Raw genomic sequence first — 19,484 nt, 5'->3', positions numbered from 1 at the left:
ATGGCAGCATTCCTTCGTCTCCAGGGAGTACGGATTCTATTTTACCTGGACAACCTCCTTATCCTCGGCCAGTCCAGGGACCTACTGTTTCAGCACCTAGGCCTTACGCTGGACCTGCTCCAGGCTCAGCCTGGAACCCTCCCAGTCAATGATCCATCTCGGAGCGCGTCTGGACTCCCAGACCCAGAGGGTCTATCTTGCAGATGAGAAACTGCTGGCTTTACAGGCCCTCTTACGGCGTTTTCTCAAGCACAAGAGGGTCTCGCTTCATCTCCACATGAAAATATTGGTCAAAACGGTCTTGTGCTTCGAGATGGTGGAGTTTGCCCAATTGTAAGGGTTCTGGGAGTGTCCCCGTCAATCTAACTCCGTTGCCTCTGGCTGGAATCGACGGACGTGTGCAGGGCTAGGCTTCACCTGGGCCCGTCTCGGCTGAAGGGCGAATTAGGTCCGCCCCACTCCGCTACAGGCAGGTCTTATGTATAGACAACACGTCCGCCGAGGCCAGGAAAGAGCAAGGGGACAACTAACTAAAACACCAGAAACGGGGAACTCCCAGAAACCCCAGGGGAGCAACAATGCTCAGCAGATGACACAAAATGAAAATGAATGCACCGGTACCAATAGTGCAATACAGGGTGTGGGTGTAACAATACACTGAGATGTAATAAGCAACTGTAACCAAATAAAGGAATAGACAGGTGGGTAATCCCCAACTTAGCTGAGAGATGTAATGCAGCCGAGAAGTTGGGACACCGCAGCACAGCCTTGCAGGACAACCCAGAACAGGTACACTGGATCACGGGGATGACACTCTGGGTACACGGTACATCAAACAGACTGGACAGACGAGGGTTAACCAGCAGGGACCAGGAACACCACTGAACAGTACTTCAGGATCCAGGGAGCACAACAGACCGGCAGGGACACAGCAAGACTGGGATACAGGCTGGACATAAACTGACTGAAGCTGGACAGAGTGGACGACACAGTGAACAGAACAATATAACTGGCCCAGGAGTGAGTGTGCAGAGGGTTTTTATAGTGAGCACAATGTGGTGCTGATTACACATTGCCTATAGGTGAGCACTGCAGGCTAGGAGCCTAATTAAGACACCTGAGTCCTGATAACACAGCACAGAAAGTAAGCTGCAATGGCCCAGGCTGACCACTGGAGGCCACCAGCGAGCAAACACACACACACAGGCTGGGATAAACCCAGGAAGCAGAATCCAGGGAAAACATAAAACTACACACAGAATATGTGAATCTGCGCATAACACAGATCCGCTGGAGGCGGATCCTAACACCAATTCCACTCTTGACAATTACAACTCTAGATTCTCAAGCATTGGAATCGTTCACCACAGGCTCTGAAGGTTAGGGCCTGTGGTGAACGACCATTCCTAGTCTCCGACTGGATCTTCTTGACAGATGCCAGCCTCAAGGGCTGGGGAGCGGTGGTGGAGAATCGATCCTACCAGGGGTTTTGGTCCCGTCAGGAATCGCAGTTGCCAATCAATATTCTGGAACTCAGGGCAATCTACCTGGCCCTCCTCCAAGCGGCCCCCCTGATTTGCTCTCGTACAGACAGACAACACCACGGCGGTGGCGTACATCAATCACCAGGGGGGGACTCGGAGCAGAGCAGCTTTTCAGGAAATACAACCAATACTTCGATTGGCAGAACGTCACCTCTTGGCACTGTCGGCGGTGTACATCCCCGGCATCGAAAACTGGGAGGCGGACTTTTTAAGCCGCCAAGAGATCCACTCCGGAGAATGGTCACTCCACCCGGAGGTGTTACATTCTCTGATACAACATTGGGGCAGACCCCAGATAGACCTCCTGGCCTCCCGGTGGAACCACAAGTTGCCTTGCTACGGGTCCAGAACTAGGGATCCAGGCGCGTTTCTGGTCAACGCTCTGTCGGCACCTTGGCCGTTCGACCTAATATACGCCTTTCTGCCCGTAGCTCTTCTTCCTCGATTCCTACGGAGGCTCAAGCAGGAACAAGTGATGGTAATCCTAGTGGCTCCCAACTGGCCATGCAGGTCCTAGTATGCCAATCTCCCGCTCATGGCGGTGGAACCTCAGTGGCGGCCAGACCTTCTGTCTCAGGGACCCTGTCAACATCCCAACCTGGCTCGTCTCGATTTGACGGGTTGGCTGTTGAAAGGGAGATCTTAAGAAATAGGGGGTTCTCGGATTCGGTGGTCAGACCCATGATATCCGCCAGAAAGCCCTCTTCAGCAAGGATCTACTACAGGGTCCACTGGTGTGAAGAACACAGGAAGAATCCAAGGATCTTCTCCTTACCCAAAGTTCTAGCCTTCCTACAGTCAGGAGTGGATTTGGGCCTTCAACATTCTACATTAAAGGTTCAGGTTTCAGCATTCTCTGTTCTTTTTCAGAGACGCATTGCGACACCACCTGAGGTTCGTACCTTTCTCCAGGGTGTCATGCATGTAACTCCTCCTTTTCATAGTTCCGTGGGATCTACCTTTAGTTCTTAAAGCTCTACAGTCTTCTCCATTTAAGCCTCTAGAGACAGTTGAGTTGCGTTGGCTTTCATGGAAGTTGTTTCCTTCTAACAATTGCGTCAGCTAGGCGGGTTTCTGATTTATCCGCTCTATCTTGCAAGCCACCGTTTTTGGTTTTCCACCAGGATCGGGCAGTTCTCCGTACCAGGTTGGGTTACCTGCCAAAGGTGGTATCCAGATTTCATGTAAACCAAGAGATTGTGGTTCCTTCCTTCCAGGATTCTAGTGGAGGACAAGCTCTAAATGTGGTTCGGGCTCTTCACATCTACGTGGATAGGACCAAGGATATTAGAAGAACAGAAGCCTTGTTTGTTCTTTACGATCATCAGAAGCGGGGTTGGCCCGCATCCAAGCAATCCTTGGCCAGACGGCTACGGCTTATGGTTCAGAAAGCGTACCTCCTGGTAAACAGGGCGGCGCCAGCGGGGCTCACGGCCCATTTCACTCGCTCGGTAGGATCCTCATGGGCTGCGGCCTCCGGAGTCTCCGCAGAGCAGCTGTGCCGCGCAGCCACATGGTCTTCCATGCACACCTTTATCCGCCACTACCGGTTTGATACTTTCACCGAGGTTTGGTGCTTTCGGCCGTGGCGTTCTTACTGCAGCTCAGGAGCATTCCCTCCCGCGAGGGGACAGCTGTGGGATGTCCCAGTGTCCACCAACCGGCATGAAGGAAATAAGGGGATTTTTGTCCTTACCTGGAAAATCCTTATTTCTGAATCCGTTGGTGGACACTGGGCGCCCGCCCAGACACCCCTGATCGGCTGAAGGGTTGGTGTTAGAGAGAGATCAACCTTGTATTATCGTGAGACAAGAGCTTTCCCTCTCTTTTCCTATGTTCTCTCCTTTTCCTGTGCCTCTAAAGGTGCCCATACACGTACCAATTACCCGGTACTTTTTGTGCTAAAATAGCATCCCATCTCATGCACAACATATGCACAACGATGCTATTTTAGCACAAAAAGTACTGGGTAATTGGTACGTGTATGGGCACCTTAAGTCCTGTTGTAGTCTAAACTGACCTAAGGCGGAGTGTGGGGAAAGAGGGGCCTGGGCTGCACAACTAAAGTGTTTAGCTACTTGGTGCCCATCGCCATGGCTTCGCCCCTTCCCACTGTCCCAGTGTCCACCAAAGGATTCAGAAATAAGGATTTTCCAGGTAAGGACAAAAATCCCCTTTTCCCTGATTACATGGGGGCAGTGGGCACCCTCCCAGTGCGTCATGTGTATGGTTACATTCTGTTTGTTATGTGGTGGAGGTTGTTGGTTGTTTGTGGCTATGTCTACAATGTCTTGTTCTGTCTCATTTTTGTTTCTTCCCTTTTTTCTTTTTTCCTCTATGTCTTTTCTTGGGCTTGGTTATGTCACAAACCTGACTTGGTTTACATTTGTTTCCTGATTTGCAATGTTTCCAGGCTTGTCTGTGTCCGTGCTGCTGCAGCTGCTCTGCATTCCTCCTTGATTAATCACCTGACTTCAGCACTGGTCACATGATCCAGGTATATTCAAGTAATCCCTCTTCCTGGTTGTGACCTAATTGCGGCGGCCAGTAGCCAATCCCCAGCTACCTAGGGGGATATAAGGATTCACTTGAGAACAGCTCAGGGCCTTGAACAACTAGTCTGATTCCTGTGTTCATCCAGAAGTCAGCGTTCCAAGGCTCCAGGTTCCTTTCCAGAGTCCCTGTGGTTTTCTGTGCAAACTGCTGCTGCTACTACTAGCTGTTACCAAAGCTCCCTGGCTCTCTCCACCTGCCAGGTTACCTTCCTTGCTGTTACCATCTCCAGCTCCCAAGGGAAGAGTATATAGAGCACTCCAGCATGTCCCAGCAGAGTTTGCTATTGGTCTTAAAGGGCCATCACCGTCTTAGACTCCCTAGTCGACACAGGCGTCAACTCTAAACCTCACTCGTCATTCTCCTGAGAGTTTCCCAGAGACTGACTCCAAGGCTCCTGAGTACCTGCTACAATGATCCTCATCCTGCTGCTGCTGCTACGACCACCCTGCCTGGTTAATTCCACCCGCTGTAGCTGCTGTTCTATTATCTCCAGCGTCCAGCTTACAGTCAGCTTCCCGAGTGCAGCTCAGGACCATCGGTTCCCAGACCGACAGTCATCGACTCCCAGGTCGGCGCTGCTGTCATCGACTCCCAGGTCGATTCTGCAACCAGCACCAAGGCTGAAGAATGTCGGGTCCCTGACTGACAGTGCCTTCCATTGGCTCCCAGGCCGACGTACCCTCCTGGTTCCTAGGCCAGACGGACTCTCCAGCGGCTCCCAGGCAGTCAACTGCCCGTGTCGGTTCCCAGGCCGTCAACTGCCCGTGTCAGCTCCCAGGCCGTCAACTGCCCGTGTCGGCTCCCAAACCACTATCTTCTCTCTGGCCTCCCATGCCAACGAAGACCAAGTTCCTCAGTTCCAAGCTCACTGCCACTAGTCACCGTCCTTCTCCCATGACTGGCCAGTTAGCTGTGGGGAACTCGGGTCAGAGGGCCGAGACCTCTCCACCGAACGCAGCGGAGTCCAGACCTCCTTGTGGGGGTCCCTGGTAAAAACCGTCGGTGGTGTTAGACTCCACGCCTCTGATCAGAGTCTCATCAACTCCCCCACCTTGCTGTGCCCGCAGTGCCAGTGATCCTCATATGAACTGTCCTTGCCCCAGTGTTCCAGTTCCCAGCGTCCACCACTGGCCCACTGCTGCCACAGTCGGGAACACCAGAGACCTGAGTCCTGACAGGGTAACCTTAACTGAGGTCAGGAGAGGTATAGAGGATGTGGAACCATGTTCATATCAATCAAGTGCCAGACTCCACACACCAACATGTATACACCAGTGTTTCCATTGTACCACCATGGAATCGGAGAAAGGGATTGCCCAGACCTCTGTGAGCTGACAAGAGGGGGAGGGGGGCATACAAGTACCAGGGGAGCGGTCATACAAGTACCATGGGAGGGGGAGGGGAGCAGGTATACAAGTACCAGGGGAAGAGGGGGGCGTTCATACAAGTACCAGGGGAGGGGGCGGGAAGCGGGCATACAAGTACCAGGGGAGGGGGCGGGCAAACAATATTAAATATTTTATTACACTGTTTGGTTCAGAATTTTTTTTTTAAAGTAGGTGCGTTTTATAGAGCGAAAAATATGGTACATGGTTGGGGAATATCAGTGTGGTCATAGTACTACAGAATAGGATACGGTTACTGATTGATTACAACAGAAAGCAGCATATGATCTACTGTTGCTAAGCAGCATCCAATGACTTTACCATACGCCAGCACCAGTGATACTGTGATATGATTTGCTGGAGCAGAACTGACAATATACCAGCATGTATGTGTTACACCTTCCAGATGTACACATATAATCATATATAATTATACTAGGTGATTCATCGCGCCCTACGGGCGCTCTTCACACCGTCGTAAGGGGCTGCGCCCCCTTAATTTGTGAACGTTTGTATATGAGAAATATGGTTAGAATTGTATGAAAGATGCCCTGTATTGCAACTTAGGTGTCCGCGAATCGCGGGAGGGGGGGTCGCGGAGGGTGCCGCGAATTGCAGGAGGGGGGGTCGCGGGGGGTGCCGCAAATTGCAGGAGGGGGGGTTGTGGGGGCGTGGATGCTGCGAATCGCGGGAGGGGAGGGATTGCAGAGAATCGCGGGAGGGGGGTCGCGGGGTGGGTTGCCGCAAATCGCGGGAGGGGGGTTACGGGGGCGGGGGTTGCGGCGAATCATGGTAGGGGGGGTCGCGGGGGGTGTGCCGTGAATCACGGGAGGGGGGGTCACGGGGTGGGGTGCCGACAATCGCGGGGGGGTGTGTGTGTACCGTGAATCGCGGGAGTGGGGGTTGCGGGGTGGGGGGGGGTGTGACGCGAATCGCCACAAGAAAAAATCAACACAGAAAGGTCAACACATGTAAATGTTGACATAAGTGTGGCACTTCATTGGTGTACATGAGAATGAATATGAAAACATTCAAAAAATGAAAAAAAAAACTTCAAAAACTCATGTCAACCTTTTTCATTGTCGACCATAGCCATGTCAGTGTTTTCCATGTGTAATTTAATTCTGGAGCTGCCGCGAATCGCGGGGGGGTGCCGCGAATTGCGGGAGGGGGGGTCGCGGGGGTGGGTGCCGCGAATCGCGGGAGGGGGGGTTACGGGGCGGGGGTTGCGGCGAATCATGGGAGGGGGGTTGCGGGGGTGTGCCGTGAATCACGGGAGGGGGGGTCACGGGGTGTGGTGCCGAGAATCGCGGGGGAGGTGTGTGTGTGTGTGTGCTGTGAATCGCGGGAGTGGGGGTTGTGGGGGGTGGGGGGTGTGTGACGCAAATCGCCACAAGAAAAAATCAACACAGAAAGGTCAACACATGTAAATGTTGACATAAGTGTGCCACTTCATTGGTGTCCATGTTGACACATGACAATGAATATGAAAACATTCAAAAAATGAAATAAATCTTCAAAAACTCATGTCAACCTTTTTCATTGTCGACCATAGCCGTGCCAGTGTTTTGTATGTGCCATTTAATCCTGGGGCTGCCGCGATTTGCGGGAGGGGGGGGTTGCGGGGGGTGGGTGGCGCGAATCGCGGGAGAGCGGGGTTCATGCGGGTTCCGGTGGGGGGTTGCCGCGAATTGCGGGAGGGGGGGGTCGCGGGGGGGGGGGTGCCGCGAATCGCCGGAGGGGGGGTTGCGGGGGGTGTGACGCGAATCGCCACAAGAAAAAAATCAACACAGAAAGGTCAATACATGTAAATGTTGACATAAGTGTGGCACATGTCGACACATGAGAATGAATATGAAAATATTCAAAAAATGACAAAAAAACTTCAAAAACTCATGTCAACCTTTTTCATTGTCGACCATAGCCATGTCAGTGTTTTCCATGTGCAATTTAATTCTGGAGCTCGCGGGAGGGGGGGGTCGCGTGCTGGTGGTTATGCCGCGAATTGCGGGAGGGGTCGTGGGGGGGTTCTTTTTGCAGCGAATCGCGGGAGGGGGGGTCGCGGGGGTGTTTTTGCTGCGAATCGCGGTAGGGGGGGTCGCGGGGGAGCGGGTGTTTTTGCCGCGAATCGCGGGAGGGGGGGGCGCGCGGGGGGGGGGGGTTTGCCGCAAATCGCGGGAGGGGGGCGCTCACCTGGTGGCTGTGGAGTAGCAGTGCTGGGCAACATGGGAAGGCAGTGGGTGTCTGGCACTGTCTGTGGGCTCACTGGGCTGGTTCTCTGTCACATACCTCCCAACATGACCCTCTCCAGGAGGGACACAATGCTCTGTTTCTAGACTTCCCCGTAATGTATGATTGCCATCACCTGTTTTAAACAGGTTAATTTCTCAGAAAGGTGTTCAGCACAGATGAAGGCAATCACACATTAAGAGGAAAGTCCAGGAACAGAGCGTTATAGACACAGAAACCCACTTTGAGTGACAGATGTAGCCAAATATATAGGAGATGGGTATACATTATTCTGAGGTAATGTCACATCCCTTGGGTACTATAGGGATTATATACACCACACTAATAGTTACCCTAGAGTGCCCCTTGTAGGAATACTTCTGTGTCTGTATATATACTGTATATCTCTGCATTATTGCATACATTAATATAGAGGGATTTGGTAGCTATACTTTTGATAGGCTGTGCAGATTAATTATAGGTTTGCTTTATTTAATTCCCGGCAGTTGATGACAGAAGGAAGAATATCGTGATGGGAGATCAAATTTTGTTTCCAGACATTAAAATAGAAAATACCATCATACGGGATTCTCCAGGAGAAAACACCATTATCTCCAATGTACATCCAGTGCTTCATAATGCAAATTCATCATCTGATCCTTCATCTCCAGGGGAATCTACTCCTAATAACTCTGCCATTGTTACACATAGTACAGGTCATACAGCTGATGCAGGCTTTCCATGTTCTGTGTGTGGAAAATGTTTTACACAGAAATCATATCTCATTATACATCATAGAAGTCACACAGGTGAGAAACCATTTCCATGTTCTGAGTGTGGAAAATGTTTTACACATAAATCAGCTCTTATTAGACATGAGAGAAGTCACACAGGTGATGAACCATTTCCATGTTCTGAGTGTGGAAAATGTTTTACTCATAAATCAAATCTTATTAGACATAAGAGAAGTCACACAGGTGAGAAACCATTTCCATGTTCTAAGTGTGGAAAATGTTTTACACATAAATACGCTCTTGCTATTCATCAGAGACGTCACACAGGTGAGAAACCATTTCCATGTTCTGAGTGTGGAAAATGTTTTCCTCACAAATCAGCTCTTGTTATTCATCAGAGAAGTCACACAGGTGAGAAACCATTTCCATGTTCTGAGTGTGGAAAATGTTATACAGAGAAATCAGCTCTTAATAAACATCAGAGAAGCCACACAGGTGAGAAAACTTTTCCATGTTCTGAGTGTGGAAAATGTTTTCCTCACAAATCAGCTCTTGTTTTTCATCAGAGAAGTCACACAGGTGAGAAACCATTTCCATGTTCTGAGTGTGGAAAATTTTATCCTCACAAATCAGCTCTTGTTATTCATCAGAGAAGTCACACAGGTGAGAAACCATTTCTATGTTCTGAGTGTGGAAAATGTTTTCCTTACAAATCAACTCTTGTTACTCATCAGAGAAGTCACACAGGTATGGAACAATTTCCATGTTCTGAGTGTGGAAAATGTTTTACATGTAAATCAGCTCTTGTTATTCATCATAGATGTCACACAGGTGAGAAACCATTTCCATGTTCTGAGTGTGGAAAATGTTTTCCTCACAAATCAGCTCTTGTTAGTCATCAGAGACGTCACACAGGTGAGAAACCATTTCCATGTTCTGAGTGTGGAAAATGTTTTCCTTACAAATCAACTCTTGTTACTCATCAGAGAAGTCACACAGGTAAGGAACAATTTCCATGTTCTGAGTGTGGAAAATGTTTTACACGTAAATCAGCTCTTGTTATTCATCAGAGACGTCACACAGGCGAGAAACCATTTCCATGTTCTGAGTGTGGAAAATGTTTTACAGATAAATCAACTCTTGTTAAACATGAGAGAAGTCACACAGGTAAGGAACAATTTCCATGTTCTGAGTGCGGAAAATGTTTTACACATAAATCATCTCTTGTTGTTCATCAGAGACGTCATACAGGTGAGAAACCATTTCCATGTTCTGAGTGTGGAAAAAGTTTTACTGCGAAATCAGCTCTTACTAAACATCAGAGAATTCACACAGGTGAGAAACCATTTCCATGTTCTAAGTGTGGAAAATGTTTTACACAGAAAGGAGATCTGATTAAACATCAGAGAAGACACACAGGTGGAAAACCATTTCCATGTTCTGAGTGTGGAAAATGTTTTACTGAGAAATCAGCTCTTACTAAACATCAGAGAAGTCACACAGGTGAGAAACCATTTCCATGTTCTGAGTGTGGAAAACGTTTTACAGAGAAATCAGTTCTTATTAGACATGAGAGAAGTCACACAGGTGAGAAACCATTTCCATGTTCTGAGTGTGGAAAATGTTTTACTCATAAATCAAATCTTATTAGACATAAGCGAAGTCACACAGGTGAGAAACCATTTCCATGTTCTGAGTGTGGAAAATGTTTTCCTCACAAATCAGCTCTTGTTATTCATCAGAGAAGTCACACATGTGAGAAATTTCCATGTCCTGAGTGTGGAAAATGTTTTACAAATAAATCAAATTTTATTACACATGAGAGAAATCATAGGTAAGAGGTCCATACTCCTGTTGTGAATATGTAAAATATTTTAAAAAGTATTCAGTTCTTCTTAGGCCCATACACACTAGAAGATTTTCATTTCAAAAGACTTTGCTGAAAACCTTTCATAGATCGCAACAGACAGGTTTCACCCTGGGCACAACCTATTTGACATTCTCCCATCGGGCAGACGCTTCAGATCGATCCCTGCCAAATCCTCCAGATCCATGAAAATCTTCTTTCCGTTAGCTATCCGCCAAATGAGCAATGTGCTACAAACGAATACAAATCGACTCGTCTAACTATGCTTGTCTAACTATGCCTATCATTGAAACGTTAAATATCAAATGTATGTATGCGAAAAAGTCGAAATGTCTCTGTTGTCTCACCTTCACCCCCTTTCTTACTTGTTCCCTTGCATTCAGCTGCTCTGTAATATACGCGAGTATACATGGTCAATAAAGTTGATTCTGATAAAAGGAAATTTACATAATGGGCGGGGTTTGAATTACAAGGATAGGAGCAGGGGCCGTTGTATTTCGTGCATTCCTGTTGTTGGTGCCTGATTCAGAACTGATTGCTGGGCTGCGTATATTCGGAGCCTAGCAATCAGGTAAACTCCACCCCGTGCCGCCCTGACCGGGCAAAATCCCACCCATGTGCATAGCAGACATTTCATTAGCAGCTGTGCACGTAGGGAGAAATCCATACACTTGTGCTAGCAGAAAAAAAGATGACAGGTGGTACGTGGCGCACTGCAGCCCAAAGTTACAATCCCCGAAGTTACACCCTTACTTCAGAATACAAAATGGACAAAAAATGGGATATAAACAATAGGCGCAAATGGTATACTCTCAATTTATAATACTTTCAGACTTCTCTTTTCGGTGTGGTGGGGTCGTTTCTCAAACAGGTGTCAATTCATAGGTCGTGAAGTTCAGAAAGAGAATAAACAAAAGTGGATATTATGTGGTTGTCTCTTAATTAGACCAAAAGTAAATACGTGATGTTCAGAAATAATAACAGTAAGTGCAGGTTTCAGGAGGCGTACCAAAACTCACGTTGGTTGAGGTAATGTCCCTCGCATCAAGGTTTCTTTGGTATGGTCTTGAGGAACCCCGCTCTCCGTTTTTAGTTGGTGAAGGACTTCTTATGTATGAGAAGCCGGAGGATTTTTCAACCGTGCTCGGAGATAAGGAAAGAAAATATATATATATATATATATATATATATATATATATATATATAGTATCTTGTGTTTAGAAGATAACTGTACGTGATATCAAAAAAAAATTTGTGACATAGAGTGAGGCTCTCTGGGGCGTACCAGAACTCACGTTGATTGAGGTAATGTCCCTCGTATCAAGGTTTCTTTGGTGTGGTCCCAGGTAATCCCACTCTTCGTTTCATCAATGAAAGACTCCTCTATGTGTATGAAGCCAGAGTATTTTCAACCGTGCTCAAAATAAGAAGAAATATATATATAGTATCTAGTGTTGAACGGTGACTGTATTTTTTAGTGAGTGAGGAGCTGAAAAGAATGGTAAACTTTGACAGCGTACCTCACTTACGTAATAAAAAAGTGAAGAACACACATAAAGGTTTCTTTTAAGAAAAGGGCGTACCCCTACTCACGGTGAGGTATAGGATTTTCAAACCTATAAAGGTTTCTTTCTATCCCCTCCTTGTGATTTGACCAGGTTGGAGAGTTTTAGAACCTGGTGTGGACCACTATCAGCCTGATGTCTCCAATATTCCAATGTATATAGAACATAAGGGAGAACTTGGTATAGTAAAGTATGGCAAATACACTTAATCGGGTGCTTTAAATACCATATAAGCTTTTTTGCGCACCTTACTCACCCCTTTTAGTGGGGGGCAAATACCCGTAGCAGTTTCTTTTCTCCAAGAAGGGAGGGCTTAAATATTTCTCAAAATGGACCAAGACTCCAGGTAGGTAAAAGAGGTGTAACCCCAAAGTTTTAATCCATGAAAAAAAAAATTGTTACAAGTCCCAAGGGTACAAAAAACACCCAAATATCAAAAACATCCAATACAATAAAAAGTTTAAAAACGTAATACATACATCCGGGGGTTGGTTAAAAAAGTGTGTGGCTGTTCACTCTCCTCCAACAGGTTCATCTACGCGTTTCGGTCCGAATGACCTTTATCAAGATGTGTTGGAGTGGAGTGAAGAGCCAGTATTTATACAATGAACAGCCAATGGGAGAAGGACAGGAAGTGACATCCACTCTTTCCTGTATTATCCATCTCCACACAATTTTTATATATAAACATATCTTTATCATACAAAAATTACAACTTTTCCCAGATAAACAATATAAAATCCAGAATCCAAAGGTAAAAAAGTCCAGTATTTCATATAAATAAGTCCCCAATTCATGTTTTAGACTTTCTGGGCGTCCGTCGTCATGGAAACCCGTCCCCATATCCGGCCATAGTAACGCTAGGATTGAAATTCTAAGATGAGCGTGGGGCAATGATGTAGACTTAAATTAATTTCCCTCCTTGCTCCATCGGTTAATCGGCCTGCAGAATGTGGAACGGATGACTATCTGCGGGCTGACGATCGTTCACAAACGGCATCTCTCCGTCACCCGGAAGTGCCGCTGGAACGCACAGGCCGGAAGTACGGCCTGTCCATTGGCTCCCCCTGGAACGCACGTGCCGCGTCATCCATCGTCTGTAGGAAGAATGAGCGCGAAAGTGGGTGACACGCATGCCGGGGGTGCATAATGATGACGTTCTGAACTCCCTGGATTATGATAGGGTAATGTATTCTGGGCCTTCAGGATTTGGTGTTCGGTTTCCATGGCGACCGGACCCAGCGCTATAAAGATATAAACAAAACATAAACATCTAGCGTATGCAAAACGGATATTTAACATAACAAAAAGCCTCACATGCCCCATTATTCAGGCTAAATATTAAAGGTTGTGTGCTAACAGATGAGAGCTTGTTCGATATTTTGTTATTAGAATAAGGTTATCAAAACGGTACAGCTGGCAAATATATATATACATGATTTCGCAAAAAACATCATGTGATGTAGTGGTACAGAAAATGACAATCAAAATCCAAATCTGGTGTCTATGAGACAAAGATATTGAATAGTATTAATTTTGTACTCTCCATTTTACAAATTTAGCTTAGGGGATTTCTCGTATTATTAAATAGGTGTTGTTTTGACCACACTCCACTGTATGGGTGAACTTTTCTAGACATTGCAATTCGCATGTATATATGACTTCGCAAAAACATCACACCATCGATGGTATTATGAAATGCAAATGCCTATCTTCCCAGCGGACCCAACAGCAAACCTATATGAACCATTTTAGCTCAGCTTAGGGGATTTCTCATATTATTAAATAGGTATTGTTTTAACCACACTCCATAGTATCGGTGTGCTTTTCCAGACATTGCAATTTGCATGTATATATGACTTCGCAAAAACATCCCACCATCGATGGTATTATGTAATGTAGATGCCTGTCATCCCAGCGGACCCAACAGCGAACCTATAAGAACCATTTTAGTTCAAAGTCACTGTTGAGCCCGCTGGGCAACAGGGTTTTACAGTTGAATATTAAATTCATTTCTGCCTTGGCTAGAGCCACCGTGCAGTCAGGTTGTCTAGTATTCCCTTTGATGATTTTTAGGCCCCCAAATTCAACAATATCTTTCACTGAACATTGATGGGTAGACTTAAAGTGTGCTGAAAGGGCATGTGTCTCCAGGCCTTTTTTTATGTTTCTTAGGTGTTCGCTTAAGCGAACCTTTAAAGGCCTGGAGGTCCGTCCTATGTAATATTTGTTGCAACTACATTTTATCATATATATGACATTCTTTGAGTTGCATGTTACAAATTCCTTCACCCTAATGTTATACCCATTAATGATATATTCTTCAGTTTTACTGCTACCTTGGCTTTTAACATTTTTGCAGCCTTGGCAGCTCCCACACCTAAAAAATCCTTTAGATTTGATCCCCGGTTTAGGGTTGTCTGATACAAAATTACTGCTGACTAGATTTGTTCGGAGATTGGGCGCTTTCCGATAGATATGTTTGGGATGGTCTGGGATTAACTTTCCCAAAATTGGATCTTTTTGAATGATTTTCCAATGTTTATTGAAAATTCTTTCAATTTTCTTGTGTTCTTCTGTAAAAGTTGTTACAAAAGCGTATGCAAAATCATTATTACCCTCCTTTTTTGGCTTATTAGATGAGGGGCCATTTGTTTCTGACTCATGGTTTAAGTTGACTCGTTCTAAACCCTTTGTGACGGTACCTTCATTGTATCCACAAGCTAGGAATTTATCCTTCATCTCTTTAGCTTGTACTTTGTATACGGTATCGTCTAGGCAGTTTCTTCTTAGCCTCTTAAATTGTCCTGTGGGCACTGAATTTAACCAGTGGTCATGGTGGCAGCTAGAATATGGAATATAGGACCCTGAGTCAGTAGGTTTTATATAGTTTTTAAATTTCAGGGACCCGTCTTCTACATACACTGTGATGTCCAGAAAGTTAATCTGGGCTGGTTGAATATCAAATGTTAGGACGATATTCCGATTGTTATTGTTTAAATATGTACAAAAGGAATTTAAAATATCCTTTTCGCCCCTCCACAAAAAGAAAATATCGTCAATATACCGCATGTAGGACACCAGGTTCGCCCCGAATGCGTTGGGAGCCCAGATGGTATCGAGCTCCCATGCACCCATAAATAGGTTTGCATAACTTGGGGCGAACCTGGTGCCCATCGCGGTCCCAGTCTTCTGCAGGAAAAACTCTTCACCAAAAAGAAAAAAATTATTTTGTAAGATAAACTGTATCCCCTCCACGATAAAGTTCTGGAGTGGAATGGACTTCTCTGATCTCTCTAGAAATCTCTTTACACTCTCCAAAAACTAAGAAATGACCCTACCCCCACCACCCTCCCCAAACTACAAACATTGATAAATAAAGCATTGGAAAATGATATCATCAATAAGGGAGAGGCACAGTTCCTGATAAATGAGAAACCGCTAACCCCCGTAATGTACATCTTACCCAAAGTACACAAGAAATTGGTCGACCCGCCAGGTCGACCAATTATCTCAGGGGTAGACTCCCTTACCGCGAATTTATCTATGCTGATAGACCACCATCTCCAACCGCTTGTAGCATTAAATAGATCCCACCTTAAGGATACTGGAGACTTTTTAATATATCCGCCATAGAGTGGCAAAGTGGAGATTTGTTGGTGACAGCTGATGTCAGCTCCCTCTACACCGTCATCAGACACGATGACGGTGTGGAAAGTGTAAAGAGATTTCTAGAGAGATCAGAGAAGTCCATTCCACTCCAGAACTTTATCGTGGAGGGGATACAGTTTATCTTACAAAATAATTTTTTTCTTTTTGGTGAAGAGTTTTTCCTGCAGAAGACTGGGACCGCGATGGGCACCAGGTTCGCCCCAAGTTATGCGAACCTATTTATGGGTGCATGGGAGCTCGATACCATCTGGGCTCCCAACGCATTCGGGGCGAACCTGGTGTCCTACATGCGGTATATTGACGATATTTTCTTTTTGTGGAGGGGCGAAAAGGATATTTTAAATTCCTTTTGTACATATTTAAACAATAACAATCGGAATATCGTCCTAACATTTGATATTCAACCAGCCCAGATTAACTTTCTGGACATCACAGTGTATGTAGAAGACGGGTCCCTGAAATTTAAAAACTATATAAAACCTACTGACTCAGGGTCCTATATTCCATATTCTAGCTGCCACCATGACCACTGGTTAAATTCAGTGCCCACAGGACAATTTAAGAGGCTAAGAAGAAACTGCCTAGACGATACCGTATACAAAGTACAAGCTAAAGAGATGAAGGATAAATTCCTAGCTTGTGGATACAATGAAGGTACCGTCACAAAGGGTTTAGAACGAGTCAACTTAAACCATGAGTCAGAAACAAATGGCCCCTCATCTAATAAGCCAAAAAAGGAGGGTAATAATGATTTTGCATACGCTTTTGTAACAACTTTTACAGAAGAACACAAGAAAATTGAAAGAATTTTCAATAAACATTGGAAAATCATTCAAAAAGATCCAATTTTGGGAAAGTTAATCCCAGACCATCCCAAACATATCTATCGGAAAGCGTCCAATCTCCGAACAAATCTAGTCAGCTGTAATTTTGTATCAGACAACCCTAAACCGGGGATCAAATCTAAAGGATTTTTTAGGTGTGGGAGCTGCCAAGGCTGCAAAAATGTTAAAAGCCAAGGTAGCAGTAAAACTGAAGAATATATCATTAATGGGTATAACATTAGGGTGAAGGAATTTGTAACATGCAACTCAAAGAATGTCATATATATGATAAAATGTAGTTGCAACAAATATTACATAGGACGGACCTCCAGGCCTTTAAAGGTTCGCTTAAGCGAACACCTAAGAAACATAAAAAAAGGCCTGGAGACACATGCCCTTTCAGCACACTTTAAGTCTACCCATCAATGTTCAGTGAAAGATATTGTTGAATTTGGGGGCCTAAAAATCATCAAAGGGAATACTAGACAACCTGACTGCACGGTGGCTCTAGCCAAGGCAGAAATGAATTTAATATTCAACTGTAAAACCCTGTTGCCCAGCGGGCTCAACAGTGACTTTGAACTAAAATGGTTCTTATAGGTTCGCTGTTGGGTCCGCTGGGATGACAGGCATCTACATTACATAATACCATCGATGGTGGGATGTTTTTGCGAAGTCATATATACATGCAAATTGCAATGTCTGGAAAAGCACACCGATACTATGGAGTGTGGTTAAAACAATACCTATTTAATAATATGAGAAATCCCCTAAGCTGAGCTAAAATGGTTCATATAGGTTTGCTGTTGGGTCCGCTGGGAAGATAGGCATTTGCATTTCATAATACCATCGATGGTGTGATGTTTTTGCGAAGTCATATATACATGCGAATTGCAATGTCTAGAAAAGTTCACCCATACAGTGGAGTGTGGTCAAAACAACACCTATTTAATAATACGAGAAATCCCCTAAGCTAAATTTGTAAAATGGAGAGTACAAAATTAATACTATTCAATATCTTTGTCTCATAGACACCAGATTTGGATTTTGATTGTCATTTTCTGTACCACTACATCACATGATGTTTTTTGCGAAATCATGTATATATATATTTGCCAGCTGTACCGTTTTGATAACCTTATTCTAATAACAAAATATCGAACAAGCTCTCATCTGTTAGCACACAACCTTTAATATTTAGCCTGAATAATGGGGCATGTGAGGCTTTTTGTTATGTTAAATATCCGTTTTGCATACGCTAGATGTTTATGTTTTGTTTATATCTTTATAGCGCTGGGTCCGGTCGCCATGGAAACCGAACACCAAATCCTGAAGGCCCAGAATACATTACCCTATCATAATCCAGGGAGTTCAGAACGTCATCATTATGCACCCCCGGCGTGCGTGTCACCCACTTTCGCGCTCATTCTTCCTACAGACGATGGATGACGCGGCACGTGCGTTCCAGGGGGAGCCAATGGACAGGCCGTACTTCCAGCCTGTGCGTTCCAACGGCACTTCCGGGTGACGGAGAGATACCGTTTGTGAACGATCGTCAGCCCGCAGATAGTCATCCGTTCCACATTCTGCAGGCCGATTAACCGATGGAGCAAGGAGGGAAATTAATTTAAGTCTACATCATTGCCCCACGCTCATCTTAGAATTTCAATCCTAGCGTTACTATGGCCGGATATGGGGACGGGTTTCCATGACGACGGACGCCCAGAAAGTCTAAAACATGAATTGGGGACTTATTTATATGAAATACTGGACTTTTTTACCTTTGGATTCTGGATTTTATATTGTTTATCTGGGAAAAGTTGTAATTTTTGTATGATAAAGATATGTTTATATATAAAAATTGTGTGGAGATGGATAATACAGGAAAGAGTGGATGTCACTTCCTGTCCTTCTCCCATTGGCTGTTCATTGTATAAATACTGGCTCTTCACTCCACTCCAACACATCTTGATAAAGGTCATTCGGACCGAAACGCGTAGATGAACCTGTTGGAGGAGAGTGAACAGCCACACACTTTTTTAACCAACCCCCGGATGTATGTATTACGTTTTTAAACTTTTTATTGTATTGGATGTTTTTGATATTTGGGTGTTTTTTGTACCCTTGGGACTTGTTACAAAAAATTTTTTTTCATGGATTAAAACTTTGGGGTTACACCTCTTTTACCTACCTGGAGTCTTGGTCCATTTTGAGAAATATTTAAGCCCTCCCTTCTTGGAGAAAAGAAACTGCTACGGGTATTTGCCCCCCACTAAAAGGGGTGAGTAAGGTGCGCAAAAAAGCCTATATGGTATTTAAAGCACCCGATTAAGTGTATTTGCCATACTTTACTATACCAAGTTCTCCCTTATGTTCTATATACATTGGAATATTGGAGACATCAGGCTGATAGTGGTCCACACCAGGTTCTAAAACTCTCCAACCTGGTCAAATCACAAGGAGGGGATAGAAAGAAACCTTTATAGGTTTGAAAATCCTATACCTCACCGTGAGTAGGGGTACGCCCTTTTCTTAAAAGAAACCTTTATGTGTGTTCTTCACTTTTTTATTACGTAAGTGAGGTACGCTGTCAAAGTTTACCATTCTTTTCAGCTCCTCACTCACTAAAAAATACAGTCACCGTTCAACACTAGATACTATATATATATTTCTTCTTATTTTGAGCACGGTTGAAAATACTCTGGCTTCATACACATAGAGGAGTCTTTCATTGATGAAACGAAGAGTGGGATTACCTGGGACCACACCAAAGAAACCTTGATACGAGGGACATTACCTCAATCAACGTGAGTTCTGGTAAGCCCCAGAGAGCCTCACTCTATGTCACAATTTTTTTTGATATCACGTACAGTTATCTTCTAAACACAAGATACTATATATATATATATATATATATATATATATATATATATATATATATATATATTTTCTTTCCTTATCTCCGTGCACGGTTGAAAAATCCTCCGGCTTCTCATACATAAGAAGTCCTTCACCAACTAAAAACGGAGAGCGGGGTTCCTCAAGACCATACCAAAGAAACCTTGATGCGAGGGACATTACCTCAACCAACGTGAGTTTTGGTACGCC

General features: G+C 44.9%; 2 protein-coding genes across 13 annotated transcripts in view; one reads left to right on the top strand and one right to left on the bottom strand.

The window, feature by feature from the left end:
- LOC146010015 (uncharacterized) overlaps positions 1 to 11,166 on the top strand; it is a 161,300-nt gene extending 150,134 nt beyond the window's left edge. For 5 of the 8 annotated variants that reach the window (XM_083150788.1, XM_083150787.1, XM_083150791.1 and 2 more), the window contains one exon: positions 8,221 to 11,166. In XM_083150788.1, the coding sequence (XP_083006914.1) occupies positions 8,221 to 10,286 (2,066 nt within the window). In that variant the 3' untranslated portion in view covers positions 10,287 to 11,166. The remainder of the gene's footprint in view (positions 1 to 8,220) is intronic. The other 3 variants (XM_083150785.1, XM_083150784.1, XM_083150786.1) reach the window with 1 other exon arrangement.
- Positions 1 to 19,484, bottom strand: part of LOC146010004 (uncharacterized) — a 107,018-nt gene that overhangs the window by 60,254 nt on the left and 27,280 nt on the right. The window lies entirely within an intron of this gene.

This window comes from Crinia signifera, chromosome 6 (assembly GCF_055691185.1).
Source record: "Crinia signifera chromosome 6, ASM5569118v1, whole genome shotgun sequence".
Classification (NCBI taxonomy): domain Eukaryota; kingdom Metazoa; phylum Chordata; class Amphibia; order Anura; family Myobatrachidae; genus Crinia; species Crinia signifera.
The sequence above is the reverse complement of the archived record's forward strand: the minus strand, read 5'-3'. Positions and strand labels throughout refer to the sequence as shown.